The 21,574-nt window shown below is 40.8% G+C and overlaps 1 protein-coding gene across 3 annotated transcripts in view; it reads right to left on the bottom strand.

Moving 5' to 3' along the window:
- Positions 1 to 2,103: 2,103 nt before the first annotated feature.
- LOC116332300 (1-phosphatidylinositol 4,5-bisphosphate phosphodiesterase beta-1) overlaps positions 2,104 to 21,574 on the bottom strand; it is a 118,053-nt gene continuing 98,582 nt past the window's right edge. The window contains exons 25-33 of one of the 3 annotated variants that reach the window (XM_031755214.2): positions 19,663 to 19,792; positions 19,238 to 19,291; positions 18,689 to 18,908; positions 17,038 to 17,206; positions 14,747 to 14,823; positions 14,573 to 14,662; positions 14,360 to 14,417; positions 14,092 to 14,178; positions 2,104 to 4,291 (exon numbers count right to left, since the gene is read on the bottom strand). In XM_031755214.2, coding sequence (XP_031611074.1) covers positions 4,067 to 4,291; positions 14,092 to 14,178; positions 14,360 to 14,417; positions 14,573 to 14,662; positions 14,747 to 14,823; positions 17,038 to 17,206; positions 18,689 to 18,908; positions 19,238 to 19,291; positions 19,663 to 19,792 — 1,110 coding nt within the window. In that variant the 3' untranslated portion in view covers positions 2,104 to 4,066. Of the gene's footprint in view, positions 4,292 to 14,091; positions 14,179 to 14,359; positions 14,418 to 14,572; positions 14,663 to 14,746; positions 14,824 to 17,037; positions 17,207 to 18,688; positions 18,909 to 19,237; positions 19,292 to 19,662; positions 19,793 to 21,574 lie in introns of those variants that run through there. The other 2 variants (XM_039598797.1, XR_005608352.1) reach the window with 2 other exon arrangements.

The following is a 21,574-nucleotide window of genomic DNA, read 5'->3' as shown; positions in this document are numbered from 1 at the left end:
TTCACATCAGTGTCTGCTTGTGTTTTTGTGCCTATGTAACTATGCATGTGTGTGTGTTTGTGTGGGAGTGAGCTCAGTGTACCTTAGCCAGCATCCTGCGGTCTTCTCCTCTCTGTCCTGGTGTTACAGGACACCTCCTCCTCCTCCTCTTCGTCCCCGCAGCAGATGGACAGACGCAGAGGGTTATTATTCCTGGGAGTTTGGAGGGGCGTCTCTGTTTTTATAACCCAGAGAATCTTATTAAAAAGCTGCTCTCCTTCCGTCCTGAACTCGAGGTTAATTAGCTCACTTCCTAGTTGCCTACATGCACCGAGGCCTCTGAATGGTCACAGTGGTTGTTATGGACGACTAGGCTTGTCTTATCTCTGGCTGCCTGTGGGGATTCTGCTGTGGAGCTGAGACTAAGAAGGGCACAGTGTTTATGTAGTGTGGAAAACACACACACTGGCAGCACGCACAAATGTAATAGAGACAGCCGAAAAGTCACCCACACAAGCACACTGACACAGTGAGCACAGACGTACACAGACTCACATGGGAGACTCCACCAACGCTCACACAATGTGTAACAAGTTTTTTTGTTTTGTTTTGTTTTTTTGTAAATGTGCTAAAGATGAAAAAAAAGTGTTACCATTGGACATTCAGGAAATGGAGTGATTAGATATTACTGCAGTTGCATCCAAGTGCAAACAATAATAATCCTGCCCACAGGTCTATGGATGCAGCCTAAGATTCATTTGACTTTTGAGGCAGAGGAAAAGTCAAACTAGATGGGTGTTGATCCAAACATGGCTATGGACATCTACATGCATGCACCCCTACTATGCATGTTTTTGCATAATAGTTCTATATGACTTCTCCTGTTATCCAGCCATGGCAGGTTTTCTGTTAGGGTTACTTCAGAGATGTTCCTAAACTGGGGGTACCCCCACTGCCAAAAACGTCCTGTTTTGTAGAAGCTGCTTCTTAGGTAGTGCAGAACATAAACTGTACATAAAAGATTGCCTTAAACCTGCATTATTTCAAATAGGCAGCAGGTGGCGACTGCTCTTATTGCATTGTTTGGGAAAATGACCCTACTGTTCAGTTGATCTGTGATCTCAGCTAACACTTTCCTGGTGTGTTTATTGACTCACTTGCTGGTTTAAATTCGTATTTAACGCAACAGGATGTTTATTTTGCAATTTATGGCCACATGTAAAGTAAAATAGACACCAGAGCGGGGTACGCTTTAGGGCGAGCTAGCTAGAACCACCACTTCCTCATCTTGTGTTGCTCAAAATTGTAAATATCGACAGCTATAATGATCAAGCCATGGCTTCAAGGAAGATTCAAAAACAAGTGGTTAATGTCACTGTGGATACACTCATTTTTTTCAACCACAGCATCAGTTACCTGATAACAGCCACTGCCTACCACAACAACCATCATCTCTCTGAGTAGCACTAAGCAAGGCTGTCTTGTAAAGTATTTTCCATGTAGGACAGAAGAAAAAGACTTTATTAGTTCTTATTTCAATTGTGACATAATCAATACCAGATTTCTAATAAAATTTTGAGTTTATTGTCTTGAAGCAGGTAAATTGCAGCCAATTTCATTACAATGCCATTAATAGGAAGTGAACAGTCTATTTATAGGCAGGCTGTGTTGTTACCTGGGAGATAACAGGAAGCAGGTCATCAAGGCTTCCCCTGCCTGCCCATGACCTTGAGTGTGACAACCCCACCAGCCTACAGTACACAAATACCCGTCACAGATGCTTCCAAACACACTCTGTAACTGGGTTTCGGACACTGCTTCATACGTGGCCTGCTTCCTTTTTAAAAAAGCAGTGACACCATTAAGCTGTTTCCAACACAATTTTTGTTCCCCATTGCCTTTGCTGAGTTACGGACTGTGGGTCTATTTAAAAAAAAAAAAAAACACCAACAACAACTCAGGATTGGTTTCACCACTGAAACCAGGAAGGATTAATATAATGTATGTAACTGTAACATATTACATACATAGACACGAAATCTGTAAGATGTAAAAATAAAAAAATAAACCAACACAATATTAAGTTCAGCACAACAAATCAAAAGACACACAACTCCACTCCAGCAAAGTACAATAATAGCCACATTTATTGTAATTACAAGCAAGTTCCCTTTACACTAGATTTTTTTTTCTCAGCTTCATGTTTTAACCTTTGTGTCATACGTACATTTACATTTCCAGAGTGCATACACTGATGAGAAGGGAGGGGGGGGGGTAGTCTGTTAAATAAAGTGGTTCAAGACATAAAAGAAAACAAAAAACGTCTCTCTTGCCTTTATGAGACACATGTTAAATACTTCTCATCACAAGCATTACTCAGTAGTGGTACTGTACTAAAAAGTGCACACGGTCTATTCAATACCAGACAGCTTCATATATTATTATATAATGGCAATTTTAACAATGATGCATTTCACACATTCAACATCAAACAAGGCAAACCCATTCAAAAGGCACAGGACTCTCACATCGATATCATCTTAAAAAAAAAAAAAAGGTATTTGTACTTACATGTCAGGCAATCCTTCACTTTCAACTCTTTTTCTAAAAGGAAAATCAGCTGAAATATGATTCGATATCAAATGACACACCCATGGTGGCACTGGACGGAAGAAAGTTTTAAAAAAACTTAATGAATTAGCACAGTTCACATGTTACAGGGGGGAGGAGTCCAGTTATTCATAGGTTCATGTTAACGCTGGTGTTCTGCAGATATAAACTGAGCACCTGATTGAAAATAATGCAACCATTTCCCCACAGTTTCCCCGCTTTAGACTCCAATCGTGGCTAAATAATAATAAAAATATTGATGATACCAGAGAGGGATGTATTTTCTGTGGGCATTCTCTGTGTGTATTGTGCACACAAGGTTTCCCAGTAAGTACAAAGGGAACCAGTTAAGAGGAAGGCCGCTTCAACAAACTACAACAGGATCCTCTTCTGTTTGAATGTCCTGGTTTGTTTTAGTCGAGGGGGCAAAGGTAAAGAATACAATGAGCAATCAGTCAGCAGGAGCCGGCTACTGTTGCATCTAAAGAACAGGGTGTGTCATTACTTACTTTAGTCCTGTTCAGCTTATTCCCCAGTGATGCATCAAGCCACACTGGCCCACTGTTTTGCAGGTTAAGTTTAAATGTTTCAGAGAAAATAGATTTACATTAATAAACATCTCTGCTACAGAGCTACTTGTTAACATTTACAGTTGTTCAAATACATGCAGACACTGTACAAATAAACGTTCCCTTCTTGTCCTCTTTGGACAGAATCGTCCACAAACTTGTTAAAAAAAACAAAAACAACCCGAGGCAGAACAAAGAAAGAATGGCAGATCATTTTTTTAAGAATATTTCCAAATTTCACAAAAAACCCCAAAAGAAATTATTTTAAAAAACAAAACAAAACAAAAAAGAAATTAGCAGCAACGCATAGGCTTAGTTCTGTGAGAACAAACTCAAGAACCAGCAAGCCACCAGTGCCTCTGGGTTAGAGTAAGAGAGGGTTTAGTGAGCCTTCAGTGCAAATATGTAAAGGTGAATTTAAATCTTATAGAGACGGAAGCTTTAAAAGGCTGGATATATAATGATTTCTTTACAGTACACTCCATTTAAAATCCACTGTGAAGTGAATTCCAACCCTTGGCACCACACGCCTCTCTGATCAACACTACTGCAAACATCATGATAGTAAAAATAATAAAAAGAAACTACTCTCTCTCTGTGCAATAGTTCAAGTAAGTTATTTCCTGCAAATAGTTAGTGTTTCGTAACACCTCCTGTGGCCGTACCGAAAGAGACGACAACGTACAGGTAACATACAAATACACAAAAGGTTATTATTTACAAGAAAAACAGGTGTCTGGACAAGACCGCACTCTACGCAGAGAGGACCGCTACTCACCAATTCAGGCTCAGATTTGACCTAATCCTCCCACTGGTTACAATTAGGACCAAAGTTGCAGTCTCATCCTAGAATCTGTGGCCATAACCACATCCACCAGTCAGTGTCCCAAAGGGCCAAGGTTAAATCTCTAGAGCGGGGTTTCGTAGACTCGTTCCGACGACCCCTCCTCCATGTCGTCCTCTGACTGCGACGCCTTGTGGTTCAGCTTCTCTGCCGTCGACGAGGAAACGAGGCTTCCATGGATGCCGTCGTCGCTCAGCTTGGCCTTGCTGCTGTCCTGAACAAACTCTTGGATTTCCACAGGTAGCCGGCGAAATTTGTCCTGGTACTCCTGGTCCAGATCGCTCTGTAACTGCAGAGGAAGAAAATCAAGCATCAACCAAGAATTCCTAAATGAAGAAAAAGAATTTTAATTACACTCACAAAGAGTGTTGCAGCCTCAGAAAACAGCCTCAGAAAACATCTCAGGCTGTGTCAGTGTGGTCAAACAACCTGTGGCTCAAATAAAGGCCAAAATAATCTTTTAAAAAACAACACAGACATATTCTTACTGCTGAACATGAAAAAGGAAAATATAGAGCTGATTTCTGGCTTCTTTTTTATGCACTCTACCAGAACAGCTTTGCATTATTCAATTATTTACCTCATCCTGTGTCTGAAATAAGCTATCATAGTTCTAATCTTCCTTTCAGGCCACCTTGCCTCTTATCTGTCAGCCCTGACCAACAGGAGGTTTGATCAGCAGGTGGATGGGATTGCTTTGCCTGAGATGATACTATATTACTGAAAATAAGAAGAGTAATAGGTCTCTCCTAAAGTTTCTGGAGATGCCACAAAATGGAAGGAATCTGTTTCTTTAATTTTTATACATTTTCAGTAGAGATTCATTAACTTTCTGTCTTTCCTGTTTGGTGTACAGTGGAGATTTTTTTTGACCTACTTGTCTGGAAATGCTGCAGATCACGGCTAGGGTGAACCAAACAGTAACGTTGTGGGACCAAAACAATGAGCTGGATGAGCTGAGGGGAAGTGCAGAGTTGCATAACAATTCTCTGCGGGGTTATCAGTATGAGCGACCTCATTAGAGCAGCTTTAAAGTTTTCACCCTTTACAGCAACCTTAACAATCAGTGTCTACACTGTATTGTAAGCGCTTGGATACAGTAGGTGCTGCAGTTATTTCCATGCCTCTTATCTAAAGACTATAATAACATGAATCATGCCTATTTCCATAACACAGCCTGAACAAAAAGGCTCGATGCTGAACATCAGATAGGGACCGTGACATTCTGCACTGAATAGGCACCTTGATCTGCTGAGGCAGACCAGGATCCCTACAATATCCATGTACTGTATCCACCCTCCCCTCACTGAGAAACAGAAAGGAGAAGCTGTTTTCTCCGAGGCATAGACGCCCCCAATGATTACAGATGACAAGATTGTATTCATGTCATTGCGAGCCAATAATTGCTGTAATGCTGATTTCTGTTTAACTACTCGGCTGGCTCCCATGGGAGAGCAGTAATTAAAAGAAAAGCTGCTAAGATGAATGGTGTCAAAGTCTCACAGCTCGGTACAGTCCCGTCAGCACAATGCGAGATCGAAAGTACCTGAGTCCCACCAAGACTTAGCAGGGATCAATATCTTGTCTTACCGATATTGCTCCCCGCTGTTGAGTGAATGAGGGGCCCCAGTACAGACTGACAGCATCCAGCATCTAACTAAAAAAAATAAAAATGCACAACGTCTCACCTGAATGAATGGAAGCAAATATTGCTGCGACAAAACTCTGAGAGATACATTCATCTTGCAGGAACTTCAGGCAGAATAAACTGCTGAACACAAAGCCGTACTCTCCTGTGATGGATTCACCTGCACTACAAAATTCACAGCTGGCAAACTGTACACCTTAATATCTTAAAAAAATATTTGCAAGAATAGCCAAGAATGGGAGAGACGGAGAGAGCGGAGGAGTCCGAATGAAGGTCAAGGACTCCCATGCTTCTCTTGACTTTACAATTTTCTGCCCTCTCCACTTCACGAGATGGCACATCCATTTCATTTGAGAGCCCTTCATAGCTAAATGAGAAAACCTGATTGTTACAAAGTGCTCGCCTTCACAGCACTTTGAAGCATCACCATAATATAAATTAAACTGATATTATTTTGTTTAGACACTGGATGGGTATCACACCTGTGGGCACCAATTTTGGGTGCAATCTTAAAATTTTGGGACTGAAAATGTGTGGATTTTTTTTTTTTTACATCTACTCTAATTGAGACAACACATTAAATGGTAAAAGTTGCAAACAGAGCTGCAGAAGCTTACTGCAGTGCCCCGTGCCTCTGCGCTTTGCTGTGTAAATTAAGTTTCAAAAATAGATGTCTGGTATTCAGTAGTAATAGCTCACTTTCTCAGTCTGCTGCCATGTTATCTAAACTTAGGGTTATCTAATTTTAGGGGGGGATTTTCACCTGTCACCATGCGCATCTTCCCCTGAAATTCACAGACCGATGATGCTCAATACAACCCCACAGAAAACACTTTTTCTCTCTCCATTTAGTTGAAATTATCGTTGTTACAGATCTGCATGTAAAACTCTATCAGTCAGGTAACTCAACTGCATCTGTGCCTCATTGTTTGAAATGAGGGAACTCTTCAGTTGTCTCTTTCTGATGTTTTTGAGTGGACAAACAGAGCCTGTTCCCCCCTGAACCACCACCAAGCAGAGCATTTCAAGGTCACCTTCTCTGAAAGATGCCTCCCTGGCTCCTCCATCCCTCTCTCTATCTAATCTTTCTTTCTCTGCCTTTCTCTTCTCTCTCTCTGTGGGTCTCACAGAGTGGCCATCCAACACATCAAAACCAGATGGCTAAAGATGCACCACGGCTCCCCCCCCACCCCCCATGCCCTGCTCTTCACTGCGCATGACCTACTTAGGGGTGGGACAGCCTGCTCGCCCTGCGTGCTCGCATGTGTGTTTGTGCATGTGCAGCCTTTTTTTTATACCCTGCCTGCTGAGACACAAACACCCTCTGATTAAATCTGTCATCTTTTCTCCCATCTAATGACACCCTGGTTCATGAGAACGGGGAGGTGGGAGCAGAGGGCAGAGAAGTCTTAAGGGTGCCAGCCACTTCTGAGAAACATGTGAGCGCGTGGCGTGCGCGTGGGTGTGTGCGTGTAATCAGAAGCAAAGGGCCGTCTGTTAGAGTGATGCGGTGACGAGAGATGAAGACAGCCGTTTCCTTTTACCAAAAGGAATGAATGAATGACAGAAAGATGGATGGATTAGGGAAGAAGGAAGGAGAACTGTGGTATTTTCAGAGTTTTTTGTGATCTGTGGCTTCCAGCTGATATCTTATCAGCCTGGCAGAGGAGAAATCACAGGAGTTTAGTACAGAGAGAGAAGACGTGATTGAAATCTACTCCTCAGGCTTAATGGATTTGGGAGAGGGAAGTTTTGGATAATCAAAATTTGGAATTCCTATAGTGACAAGTAAATTCCAGGTCTGGTTAAAAGATATAGTTCTTTTGAAATCATAAGCAACCATGATCAAATGCTCTGTGTGTTCACGCTCTATCACATTTATGTACGTGTGGTCCAGCTTCAGTTTGGACACCCTAACCAGCAGGAGCTAGAGTTCTCCAGCCAGCTTTTAAATCTGTATCTCATCTCTGAAGACCAGTCATCTGTCAACAAACCACATGCACACATTTCTGCCTTTCTTAAAATACAGCACTCGGTGACCTTCTTCACCAGCTGTCCTCATTTTGAGAAGCTATCGGGGGACTCAGAGAAGGCCTCCAAAGAGCCAAATTAATTCTTTGCTTTGAGCCATGACATAACGCCTGCTGCGGCATTGCAAAAGTCCTCAACTGGCAAAGAGCTGCACTACACATACATCATACAGCTATGTTAACAGTGTCTCATCTTACTGTCACAACAAGGAGGTCTTAAGGAATGATGTGCTTCGGTGTGCAGGCTTTGAAAGTAGGTTTTAACCAGTTGCTGCTCTAAACCGTTTCAGTGAAGCTGTAAGTGTTCTGTGACACGGAGCAAAACCTGCAAATCTCACACTTACGCTCCGTATCGAGGCATGTACCCCGACCTTGTGATTTAGCCTACTAACATAACCACACAGACTCTAATTTGACTAAACCCATATCTGACAAATAAGAAAAGGTCACGACCCCATCATCTTGGCATGCTGGTGCATACTGCAAGTAAGACGTGTGTGTGCGCGTGCGAAAAGGAGGGCAGAGAGAAATTTACTTTCTTTCCACTGTATTGGTCATAAGTATGAAAATGAACTGCAGCAGTCCAAATGCAACAGCAAGAACAACACCAGTAATAAAAGAGAGAAATTATTCAGGATAAACTATGTGCTCTTTTTCCATCTCACCTTCTAACCCTCTCTCGGTGCACGTATGTGTGTGAATGCCCTTTCCTGGCTCCTTTCAGATAATTTATCTGCTGCTTTCCTTTCCTTTTTTTGAGAGAGATTCTTTTCTTCAGGTCCAAGAATTTAAAAACACCCCTGCATACCTCCGCTATGTACTGTAATGAGTGTTTTCCCTAAAAGGACTGGCTCAAAGGGGAATGTCAGTTGTGAAATGTGCTCAGCGGTACTTTGACATTTTCACCTTTAATGTGGATGCTAACTAAAAGATTGCATGAATAAATGCATGCATGTTTTAAACACATCCATGTTACTGTGATATGAAATCTGATTGTAATTTGTAGAATGACACAGTAAAGTAGTATCCACAAAAATACATGATATTTGTTAGCAATCATTTTACAATATATTGCATATTTGAAAGGACTATGTGCCTTTAACCTGCATTCCTTCTAATGGCCAGCAGGGGGCAACTCCTCAGGCTGCAAAAACAAAGTCTACTTAATTTATTACCTCAGTAAACATGTTTCTGATAAATGTTTGGTCAATTATTTATTTATTTAACCCCCTTTTTAATTTGTCAATTATGGTCCTCAGTAAAGTAAAATACACAGTAAAGCTGGGTATGCTTCAGGGGAGGGATGTCGTCGGCCATATGCAACTCAGCAGAAAATTATTGTTTTATTACCCAGTAAGAGAGATAATGAAAAAACAGTAACTTTTCTATCATTTAATTTTTTAAAACTGGATTTCACAAATTAAACTATAACATAGTGGCTACTTCCATCTTTTATATACAGTCTATGGGATTTAAACATGCTGCAGTCTAATATTCACCATCAATTTCAGCTCCGTTGTGGTTTCTATCAATGCCTTGGGGAAAAATCTTGCTTTTTAAAGATAACAGCTGCATGCAGCAACCACAAAAAAGTTGTGGGGAATGGGAGTCAACCAACATGGTTAAAAAAAGGAAAAATCTAGGCACCAAAAACAAAACACAGAGCTAAAAGTTGCAGTTACTCCTAATGGGTTAATCACACTGCCACACAGCATTGATTATTGTGGCATTAAACCCAGCTGCTTGCTGAAGAATATCATGAATGTTCTTGATCACTTTAGTGGAGAGTATATTTCACCCTGTGTATGCTGACACTGGCTGTGAGGCGTATAGAACTGTAACGTAAAATGTGGTGTTAAGACAACAGAAATTTTTAAACGCTTAAAACTTTGCTTATAATATTCCTAAAACACGCAAGCTACTAAAATGGACTTTCATCTAGAACTTTATTTACTGCCTTGTCCTCACAGTGTTTTTGTTGTTGTTCTTTCCTTCCTCTCTAATGCTGCAGAATGGCTAAAGTTTAAATAAATCAAAGATGTTGATTCCAGAGTTCTCCAAACCGTACTGTTGAGAGGAAAAGTTTCAACGTTTCTTAGACAGAGCACAAGCCGGGAGAGCTTCATTAGCACATGTGGGCATACATAATGAACACTCGAGCACTGATCTAAAATAGCAGCTGGCATAATAGGGCAGAAGATTAACCAAGCGTGCAACACGTGTGCGCACGCACACATATACAATGGATTTGACTTCACTGCCTGTCGGTTGCACTCAGTGTTCCCTGTATGTTTCTAAGTGTGTGTGTGTGTCTGTGTGGGAAAAAGTGCATTATTGATGCAACCCCGCCAGAGAGAGATGATGCAGATCAAAGTCTGTGATGAGGGAACATGGTGGCCACCCACCACCCAATGACAGAGAGAGGGACATAGAATGAGACAGAGGGAGAGAGAAGAAGGCCATATACTAGCTCCCTTCCTATTCAACTCCAGCCCTCCCATGATCTCCTCCAACCTGTTTGCTCCCTCCCCTTTCCTCACCCGTCCTCCTCCTCTTGCTGCTTTCTTCTACCTCCAGCAAGCATCCCTGAAATTACGTCACGAAGACTTGGTTCCAAATTAACAGATTGCAGAGAGTCATGAAGGATAGAAGAGGATATGAGAGGCAGAGAGAGTGGGGGGGGGGTCCGAGTTTCCATGGCGACAGCACAGGACTCCTGCTTCTTGAACGAATGCATGTGTGTCTGTGTGTGCGTATGTGTGTGTGTGCATTCAAGGCTTTCACAGAGGGAGACACCATAAGATATTTTTTTCCTCCTTTTTTCGTTTAGGCAACAAAGAAGCACTTCTCCTACGTAAAGATGTAATTCGTACGATATGCAATCGTACACCAACGCACCATGTTGTGAAGCATATTGCCTTCTGACTGTTTCATACTCGTTTCACAGCCAAATAAGGTGTGAAGGGATGACTGGTACATAGTAATTACAACATGCCCTGGTAAGCTTTTAGTCTGCTCCTATCATAAAACAAAGGCAGAATCCTCGCACTACATCCACATAAACAAAAAATCTGGGTATGAAGTCACACCCAGAATCCATCTGAATCTTCAGCTCCAACGCAGGTCTCAGACTCAAAGTAGGAAGTTTCAGAAGATCGGGTGTGATCGAGTGGAACTAACATAAACAAGACCAGGTGCAAAGTCTTTCTGCAGACAATGTGACCTTGACCATGTGGCCTTAAGTAAGAAAAAAGCAGCAGGCCAGGATATAGAGCCTTCAAGTGTGCGGAAATGCCTTTTGCCAGCGTGCTGTGCACTGTTGACTCCTGGGGTTTTTTTGATTGGATCATTAACAGGACAGTAACACCTAAGTGCACAGGCTGGGAGTGATGACACAACCCGTCATGTCTCTCTTTTTGTCTCTTGCTTCTCGTTCAGTTTAGTACATGACCTTCATACTACCAGCAGGTAAGAGCAGCAGAAAAAGCAGCAGCACAACTTGCAAGCTGTTGCTAATGCTAAAGCCAAAGCATAGAGCAAAAAATCTCCCAAAAATCAAATCCTAAGCAAGGTTTAATTGCACTGCATAAATACCACAAATACCATACCACAATGGAAACACACTACAAATGTAGTTCTGCATTAGCCCAGACTTGAATATATCCCCACCGGAGCCCTTAACATCCAATCCTTAAGTCTTTCCATTGTGTTTATGTGTCTGAGTAACACACTTTGGAGATGTGGTATCATGTTGCATAGACTGCAGTACCTTTATTATTAAGATACTGAAGGATGCAATCCCACACATTTATACACACACATAGCGTGTTCGATGCCATGAAAGGCCAATGACCTGCTCAGTGGGAGCAATTTTGGGTTCAGTGACTTTCTCAAGCGCGCTCAGTTACATATTTTTATGGACTGGAAAGAGATCTAATCCCATTGGAACGAAACCATGATTCATGTTAATCAACAAAAACACTTAAAGTGCACAAACATTGTTAGTTTATTACTAGGAGCATTAAAACACTTTATTGGATTTAACGTTAATACCGGTTAACCACACGATCCCTGAACAGAAGTGTCCCTTTATGACTGGGTGTTATACCCGTGTTATGGAGAGCATCCTGAATTTTTCAACAAACACAGGCCAGGGTTATCTTGAGCGAGCTGTCTCTAGAGTTTTGGCCCCTGACATCAGCATATCCCGCATACAGATCACCATCACTCCATGAGAACAGCTATTGCACAGTTTGGATGATTATTATGTACATAATAGATTTCTTCAGGCAAGATTAACTTTGCAATGGTGCAGACTCTGATTTGGAGAATAGTTTGCAACACTGTGTTCGGGGGTGGATACGGCTGCAGCTTTGTGGGGAAACAATGAGTGAAGAGTAACAGAAAACACAAAAGTGACAACAAAGAAAACAACCTTCTGAAAACTGTCCCTCTATCTCCGTGCTACTTCAGTGTTGATGAGACTCAGATGACACAGGATGACAAAACTCAAATGGGGGCTGACTGTTCATACTGAACTCAGATTGACAAGAAGCTCCAGAAATGAAAATAAAGACCTCATGAAAAGGAGGGAAGTTCAACAGCCTGAGTTAGTTACGAGGCGACAATCATGTCTCAACCTTGCCGTTCTCTCCTCATGTCTCCCGACTGCAGCTTAATGGAAAGACACAGAAGACCTGTGAGTCTTTGGGCTGGATGTTTGTACAGTGCTGCACCTCCCACACTCAACTCCGAGTGGTTTCAAAGGAACAAGGAGCTGTCACTTTGAGTGTGGGTGGTTATGGAGCTGTCTCCAACTGAAGACTTCTGATTTATGCCTAACTTAGAAAAAACAAAACAAAACAAAACTACACTAGCTCATGAGCAGACACGGTAAATTCCTGCTGTCATTTCAATTCACTGGAAAAGGTGTATAAGCGTAATAGGAGGAACACACCCATGTGACACTTCTCTGTGCAATACTACAGCTGCTGTAATACAACTAAGATGCCTTAGATAATCAATAAAATCTAAATCATAGCAAGAGCTCAATTAGAAGATGACTCTAATAAATGCCCACGTTTGTGTTTAGTACTAGCCAAACAACAAATACCGTGTAATCGTAATTACATTTGTGTACAGAGGATGTTGCCTAAGGAGACAAACAGGACAACAGCGAGGTGGGGGGACTCATTTTGAGCAGATAAATGGAGTGTGATCTCACTACACGCAGCCCAATCTGCTTCCCCTCACATTGTTCTCTTGTCTGCAATCAATGACACGTTTGCTAGAATTTACTAATGCAGCATTCTTCATCACAGCAATGCACTGCAGGTCTCATTCAATGGATAATTACTTTTGGCTGGGCAGCAGCCCAGGTGTATGCACAAGCTTGCATATTAATACTGCCACACTTACGGTGTGTTAGTGCTCAACACTGGGATGCAACAAAGTTCTTACCATGCTCCGCAGCTGCACAATAATCCTACAATCACAATGACAATTATATGGTTGGAAACTCTGCAACCCAAACCGACAGAGTATTGCAAGAAAATGTTGGAGTATCCACTTCACTACCAACAAGAGTGGCATGATGGCATCACAGCCTACCTGCAGGAAGCACACTAATAACGGTCGAGGAATTGTGCACCCACGGCAAGGCAATTAAATATTTTCCAACAACTTTCTCATTGTGATTCACAGTTCCATCCATCAACCAGCATTAGTGATATTTAAACTCTTGGTGGCACATTAGAATAAAGACTCAAGGGATCATATAATACATTTTGAAAACAGAGACAAATACAATCTTCATACACAACGTTCATCATATATTATAGCACACCAGTTCAGTGCAGCATTAAAGCCTGGTGCAGGTCGCCACCTAGTGGTTGAACATACTAGGCCAAAAGGAGACAGACTACATACATATTTTTTTAAAATATACTTAATACTTTTTTGTGCAACTTTTACAAAACTTGCACCAAGAAACAAATACCTGAGCCTCATCTATTTCAAATATGCATGTATTATTACATTCATTCTTTATAGCACCCCTAGGCCTTCATGTTTTTGAAAAGCACCATTCTAGTAATTACAAATTATTTTATCTGCACAGGCAAAGACTGCATGACGTGCTTTGAACCTTGCAACCAATGCATAGGGTGACCAGATCCTAACAACCTTAATGTGGGACAAAGGGGGCATATCAACAATGCTGAGATGTAGTTACATCATTTCAGCTGCTCTTCGGTCTGGTAATAGTTTTTAGGTTTTAGTTTGCATATATACATAGATATGTATATAGAAACCATATATACATAGACTGGTATGCCTTCCTTTGAGCCATATCTGACTTTTATATTTTACATTTTAGATTTTATTAACTTGGCATGTTGGTAAAGATAATACCTTTGGCCTCTCATCCAAGATTTGCTGGCGGATGTCCTTGTGTTTCTCCAGTAGCCTCTCCTGTCTTTTACTCTGGGCGTCCTCCAACTAGAAACACACACACACACACACACACACACACACAGTATAAGATAATTATATCATAAAGTGAATTTGTTATAAAGTAGATGCAAATTTCAAGCAAATCTTCTCAAATTTGCAAAAAGAGCACAATTTTTCAGTGCTCTAAGTGCTCTGTAACGCCACGACTCCATCGCTGCTTGCTTACCCGTTTGATATACTGCACCACCTCATTGACAAACGATCTGTTGATCTCTAGCTTCTCTCTGTGGGGAGGATTTATCATCAGTCAAACCAAGCAAGTAGTCACAGTTGAACTAAATATTTAACATACGGTGACACCTAGTGGTCAAACAAGCAAAACACCCAAGCCCACATGGAAACAGCTTATTAATCCTAAAATTTCCAAATACACACTTACTCTTCTGTCATATTCTTGTCTTTGGATTTGGCCTCATTGATTTTCTCTTGCCTTTTCTTGTCCATCTTCTTTTTAAGATCCTTCTTTTCTCTGTTGATGTTAGGACAATTAAAAACAACGTTGTGATTTCTGTTTGTTTCAGTGAATAAGAGTGCATGCTGTCGGCATCCTTACTTCTCACAGATGTCTCTGAGCTTTTTCAGCTGAGCACTCTGGCATTCCTCTGCTATACTGGTCAGCTTCTCAACCAACTGGGATGAGAACAAACAGAGAACAAAACTGAGGGAAGTGTGACAGAAAACATCAGCTTTTTATTAATGGTTTATTTCATAAATCATATATCACTGAAGGGACAGCTGCTGTACTTCTGATCATAATTAAACAACATTGAGAGATTGTAAACAACAATCTCCATTAAGCTTTTTTTTTTAATTCCATGCTTGGACAAACTTTTCTGACACCTGCGCTCTGCTCACTGCGCAGGGGTATTGGAGCAGAATACATTCATTTTTTCATGCCACACAAGAGAGCCTGAGCACAGGCAGCAAAACAAAGACTGGAATATTCTACAGGGGGATGACCCAGCAGCATTCATGCTGTGGTTGGTCTGCACTTGCTTTTCTGAGCTTTAGGACAGCTGGAGATTGTCAGCACATTATCCAAAACAAATCAGTGCAAGCTCCTATTTGTGTGTGGGATCTGTTTATCCCAGTTTTACATACAGAACATGCTTGTTTATATTATCGATGTTTATGTGAGAACACAACAGCTGGCAATTATTTATTTGAGGAAAGTGCATAGGAGCGCATGTCCATAGGGGCATGCAAGCTTAGTATGGAGACAGGTTTGAGAATTGGTGTGGTGCCTATAAATAGGCAGCTAACAGGCAGAGCAGTGCCAGTCCAAATCTCTCTTTTGGCATTATAGAAGCTAAAAACGATGCAGCTTTAGTTTTGTGACTGAAAAACACGGAGAGTGTTGTTTTTGTGGCTGATCCTATTGCATTTGTATTTGTTGGACTTGCCCTTTAAGAGTTTTGTTTTAATTTATTTGTGTTGCCAGGATGAGACGTTATCAGAACGGATGTCCCAAAGCTGTGAGTGGCGTGCCAAAAAAACTAAACAAAAACAAGACTTCACTTTTATATCAGAATTCTTCTTCATTAATATGAATTACAGTCATGTTTTTGGAGAAAAACACAGAGGTACAACACTGTTTAGTTGGTAGATTACTCAGCCTGTTATGCACTGATCTTGATAGATCACATTATTAAAGCTCACATGCAAAACTTTCCACTCCCACCTGTGCATTCTGGATACTGTGGCATCAACCTAATTTGTATCACTTAGTACTTTAGGCCCTCAATCTTCCATTCATCTATGTGCAGTGTGTATCTACTGATAATTATAAGAAAGGTTGCAACATTGTTTTGACTGGAATATGTGTGAAATTAACTGAACTAAAGCTTTGCATGTGCATTCAAATCGCATTTCAAAGGCAGTCCAGGTAAATAATAAAAGGGACAATGGAGATCAGGGACATCTTATAGAGAATAAAGTGGTGTGTGGTGTCCCTGTAAGAGCATGTGCCAAAAGAGTTTTAAAAGCCTGTACATTTGCACATCTGCAGTTAGTGTTATTTATTCAATTCACAGTTCAAATATGTGAACGTCTGTGTATGACCTTCCCTGCCCTCTCTTCACGCATATTCTACTATATCTGGTCAATTCAAAGGATCCCTTGAACGTTGATCAATGGCTCCTTGCACTGAATTATTTCCTTTTTCTTCTGAGCTGAATTAGCAACTCAAAGGGAAAGAAACCAAAGCTATGAGCCAGGAAAACTTTGTGCTCCCTAAACAGTCATTTCCCTTGTAATTTTTCCATTCACATGTTCCTCTGGCAGTGCCAGTGATTCCATCTCAAAGTGTTACACACTGTGTCACCAGAGTATTAAATGATTACGGCTATCAGACTGTGTGATTTACAGCCAAAAATGACTGCAACACGCAGCGACATCCGCTCTGGGATCAAATGAAAATTACACAGAACATAGTTTTTGTTTTCATCTAAGTTTTGTTCAGATCAACTAGGCCTGAATAATGATGAGAAGTCATAAAGGGGATTACTGGCTTTATTTACAGACTTTGTTTATTCATCGAGTCCACATGTGTAGATTGAGAAGCCGTGCCATGCGAACAGACTGGAGAAGCAAGCATGTTAGTGGTGATGTCCACATGTGCACCTTACATCACAGTATTGTTGCATGCTGCATGTGTTTGGCTCTTTCAGGTTTTCTTTATGCATGAAGTTACAAGTAACACCACTGGTGCTGACAAGAAAATAGAAAAGCTGCAGTTTTTTCCTATAGTAAAGTTTAAGCAGACAGTATCAGACAGGTCTAGACGAGGGTCTCCTTCACATCTGCACATATGTCTAATTAATTGTCAGATTTGAGGAGAAGTACCTGCTTGATGTGTTCTCGTTTCTGGTATTTTTCGCTGTAGTATTGCTCCTGGCGAAGTGTGAGGAGCTGCTGTTGCTGCTGTTCCTTCAGTTCGGCCAGTCTCTGGCTGCACTCCTGGTCCAGGTCACACAGCTCTTGGTCCAGTGTGGACAGAGATTGTTCAGACCGACTGGACATGCGCGTGCAAACACACAAACAAAACATGCACAATTAAAATAGATACTTCAATGGCAGCAGAGTATCTTATGCAGTACTGTTAGAATCATTAGAGCATTACTAATCTATAGTGCTCACTTCCGACTCCTAAATTTATTTGCATAACCTACTAGATTACCTTTGCATGATGTGGAAAATAATAAAATTAATATTTCTCCTGTACTAGGCCTTGGTGCAGCACCTCAGTTCATAACCTTTCCGAAACGAGCTATTTTAGTTCTTTTCCTCCTATTCCCGCCAACCAACTTCGGTGTGGTTATGTTTTGCAAACAGAGGCTTTAACAGCAGGTAGGTGGGGCTTCTGCACTCACAAAGACTCGTCTCACATTTGCCAAAAAACGAAGAAATTGGGGAAAATATTCTGTGAGCAAATTATTCAGCACCGATGTAAAACAAAGAAAATGTGAAAGAAAATCAGGAGAGGAATAATGGGTTCACTTTAAATTTCTGACCACATGTCAGACATGTGCACATTAAAATATTCTTTTCATGCAGAGAACTTTCTCAGGAAGTGGTGGCAAAAACTTTGATGTTAAGTATTTGAAGTTATTTATAAGACAAAGAAAGACTGAACAGGTGGAGTTTGTGATATAGACACTTGTCCTGGACATGAATGTGCCTGAAGCTTGGAGGAGGTCTTATGCAACATTAAAATTCTATGAACAGCTCAGCAAGTAATACTTGTAGTGTTTGCTTTTAACTAGTACTGTATGCACTCCACTGTGGTGTGGCATATTGAATTTGCATGTATTTTTTTAAATAGTTTAACAGAATCATAATCACCTCATAAAATATGTAAAAAGCTTCTGTGGTATTTACAGTAAGATGTGTGCACAACAGCATGTGTGGTTGTTTTGTAAGTGTCAGTCTATTTCTGTGGTTTAGGACTTACATGCAAATTTTCAATACAATCCACAAAACTGCACGATTAAAATAAAAAATTTGAATATAGTCAGAAATCTGCACTTTTGACACAATTTGAATCAGAGGCTCAGCAGGGCTGTGCCACTGCTGGGTCTTCTTAAATCGGTTATGTGGTCTGGCATATCCACTGACTCCACATTTCTCTATAGTGTAGTGGTTAACCTGCCTAACAAGCAAAAGATCCTGAGTTTGATCCCAGGAGAGAAACAAATCCCTTTAGAGATGTGTCAGGAAGAAAATTTAAATCTTCCAAATCAAACATGCGGAGCAACCTGCTCTGGGAGCAAAGTAGCTTTTATGTTGGAATAAAAGAGCTTGTTACTAATTGTACTTATGGTTAGGTAGGTGAGATAGAAAAAAAGTGCAAGTAACTTAATTCTTCTTAACTGCATGGATGTGTTTTTAGTAGATTTCTTTTAAAGACACACAGAGCAGGAGGGGACGACTTCAAAAAGAAAGAAGGCAAATAAAAGTAAAACTGTCTGAACAATAGAAAAGGAAGGCCACCTACCTTTTCTTACCATCTCTTTTATGGCTCTTTTGCAGGGCAGAGCGCCGGCGCTGATGCTGGCTCTGCAGCTCCGACACACGAGCCTGGTGCTCCTTGATCAGCTCGCTGGTCTTGCGGTGGTGTTTCCGAACCAGCTCCTTCATCTCCTTGTACTGCTTTCTCTGCTCCCGAACAAAACCCTTCTGTTGCTTCAGCTCCTCCACTGTCTGAGCCTCCAGTTCTAAATACAAGACAAAGGTCAAGGGAAAGGATTTCTAATGAAAAAATTATAAACTACCGTACAACAAACTTTCATATGTTTACTATAATGTTTCCTATCGCCAAGGAAGGCCATAATATTAAAGTGCCGTTACTCTGCAAAAGCCACCATGAATAATTAATCCTTGAACAAAGAAATATGACCTGAATATGGGCAACACAGGGATTTATTATTATGCAAATCAAGTCAAAAGGTCTAATAAATACTTAATTTTGATAAGAAGTGATTTCAAATAAAGATAGGAACAGAGATCAGTAAAATCACTACAGATCTAGCAATCAGAAGCTCACCCGTAAGAACACTCTGGATGATGTCTTCAGTCTTCACTGAAGGTTTTAATGAGCCTGTTCAGAATTCACAGGATCAGTGAAAGTGGAAGTAAAGTCCGTAAATTTGATCTAGTGCATTGTTACATATTTTAAATCAAGTCAGGCAGTAAGAAAAAATTTATATTCCCCAAGATAATATCAAAGATTTACTTATTCAAATAATTAGTTAGAAAGGAAAACATGCTCGGTATAAACTAAATGTACATCAATCAAGTACATTTAGTTTGACCAGATTCCATTAAATTTAAGATTGTTCGTATATACCACCGTGATATGAAAAATGATACAAAATTACTCAAAGTCAGTATTTCAGGCATGAATATCTGTTTGACTGTAAATGTGTAGAGATGATGATGATAATGAAGGCAGGTACGCTGTTTGAGTACCTGCAGGCTGAGGCTGGTGGCTGACCGGTGGCTGAGGTTTGGGGGGAGTGGGTGTGTGGCTCAGTCCGTTCTCAGCGGGTGTTATCCTCTGATCCTTTGATTCTGAGGGGGCATCACTTAATGGCGCCACCTGTCCATCATATGAAACATTCAAGATTAAGCAAATGCAAAGTAAAACTTCAATCCCAAATGGGTACTATCATTTAAATCAGGCATATTTCTATTTTGCAGAATTATACTTCCAAACGTCTTCATATGAAATACAATATAAAAAAGAAAAAAAACAAAGAAAAAAGAAAAACCAGTGTGCCACAGATGCTTAACAGTAGGAGTAATGCCTTCCTTTGCACCTGTTTTCAGAACTCACTTGTTGGACCTGTTGTGTCGTGCAGCTTAGTTTGTAGACATAGCTTTGGTAACCCACTCTCAGCATGGTTTCCTGTGCTGAGGCGCAGCAGATCGTAATTTCCCGTCGGCCTGCCTGAATGTCGGCCTATACGCTCTTATCTCTGAAAGGTTAATGCAATTTTAAATAATCTAGTTTTTTTGTCATGCTAACCGAATGTTTCCCTTTTTTCTCCCCTCTGCTCTCTACACTTATCTCCCCACACTGTGCTCCACCGCTCCACGCTCTGCCTCTTTCAGTCACTGTTTCCATGGTCACAGCATGATACAGCTCTCTGTTGGCCATTCTCGTGAGTAATCATATCAGCTGGCAGAACAGATCAAAGAAGCCCTTCAGGAACAACCCTGCTCTCCGGTCCCCTTTTCCTAATAACCCCAGATAACTCCGTCCTGCCTTGTCTGTCATCCTAAATTTATCCTCACTCCAATCTTAGAAATCATCTCTCCTCAGTAATTAAGTCTTTGTCTGTTACCTGTTACACTGGCACCTAAATTAATCGTGCTTGTCTCCATTGAGTAAATTCAAACTCTGCCGTACTTGCAAATGAACAACTTCAGTAAAACCCTCTTTCCTCCCTTTGCTGCACTGTTGATGACCCTGTTAGCGTGAGTTGTCTGTGATCTAATATTTCCTTGGCTGTCACTTTGAAACAAAGCAAAAAAAAATCACATTTTCTGAAGCAGCAGAATTCTGAGCATTTAAGTTGTTTTCAAACTGGAGCCTGTACTAAAATTTAAGCTCACTGCCGACTCTAGTTTAACTGTGTGCTTGTCTATACTGTGTGTATATACTGTGCATCGTAGCAGTTCAGTTAGTCACTACGTGCTTTAATGTGTGAAGTAGATCGTAGTGTTATTGCCTGGGGCAGGGTCAAAGTGAGAAATACCATCTTTGTAAAGAAAGTTTAGTTGCATTTTTGCAAAAAAAAAGAAAAGAAACAAAAATATTTTAAACCTGCAATCTTTTAAATATATCAGACCAAGCAGTAGTCTTGGTCTTTGGTGATTCACTGGGATATTGCTCACACCCGTCATTGAGATGAGTTGTATGAAACCGTTGACAGGGCTGCGTAAGTCTGCACTTCAATCACATCTCATGACACAGTCAAGGAAGGAAAGGTCAGTAAAATTAACATTTTGGTCAAGTGTTCCTGGTTAGGAGCGAAAGATAAAACATTACAGCATACAAAGTACAATCTTAATAGACTGATAATACGATAAAATAATAACATTAACACAGCTAAGGTGAGTGTAGATAGGCTTTATAGTAGGAGACTTACAATTAAGACACTAGTTAGAGGTCAGGTACACTCCCTAGTACTACAGGCCCTTCATCCCTCAGTCTACTCAGCATAGCCTCATGACACAGTCTCACACATCAGGACTTTCCGTTCTTGTGGAATTGTGGGTTTGTGGGTGACTTCATAACTTAAAATAGACTGTGACGGTGTACAGAGGCAAAATTACAAAAACTGTGTCTCTGTGCAACTACCTAAGGACCTGACTG

The sequence above is a fragment of the Oreochromis aureus genome, linkage group 15, assembly GCF_013358895.1.
Source record: "Oreochromis aureus strain Israel breed Guangdong linkage group 15, ZZ_aureus, whole genome shotgun sequence".
NCBI classification, from domain to species: Eukaryota; Metazoa; Chordata; class Actinopteri; order Cichliformes; family Cichlidae; genus Oreochromis; species Oreochromis aureus.
This window is presented reverse-complemented; position numbering and strand designations above follow the sequence as displayed.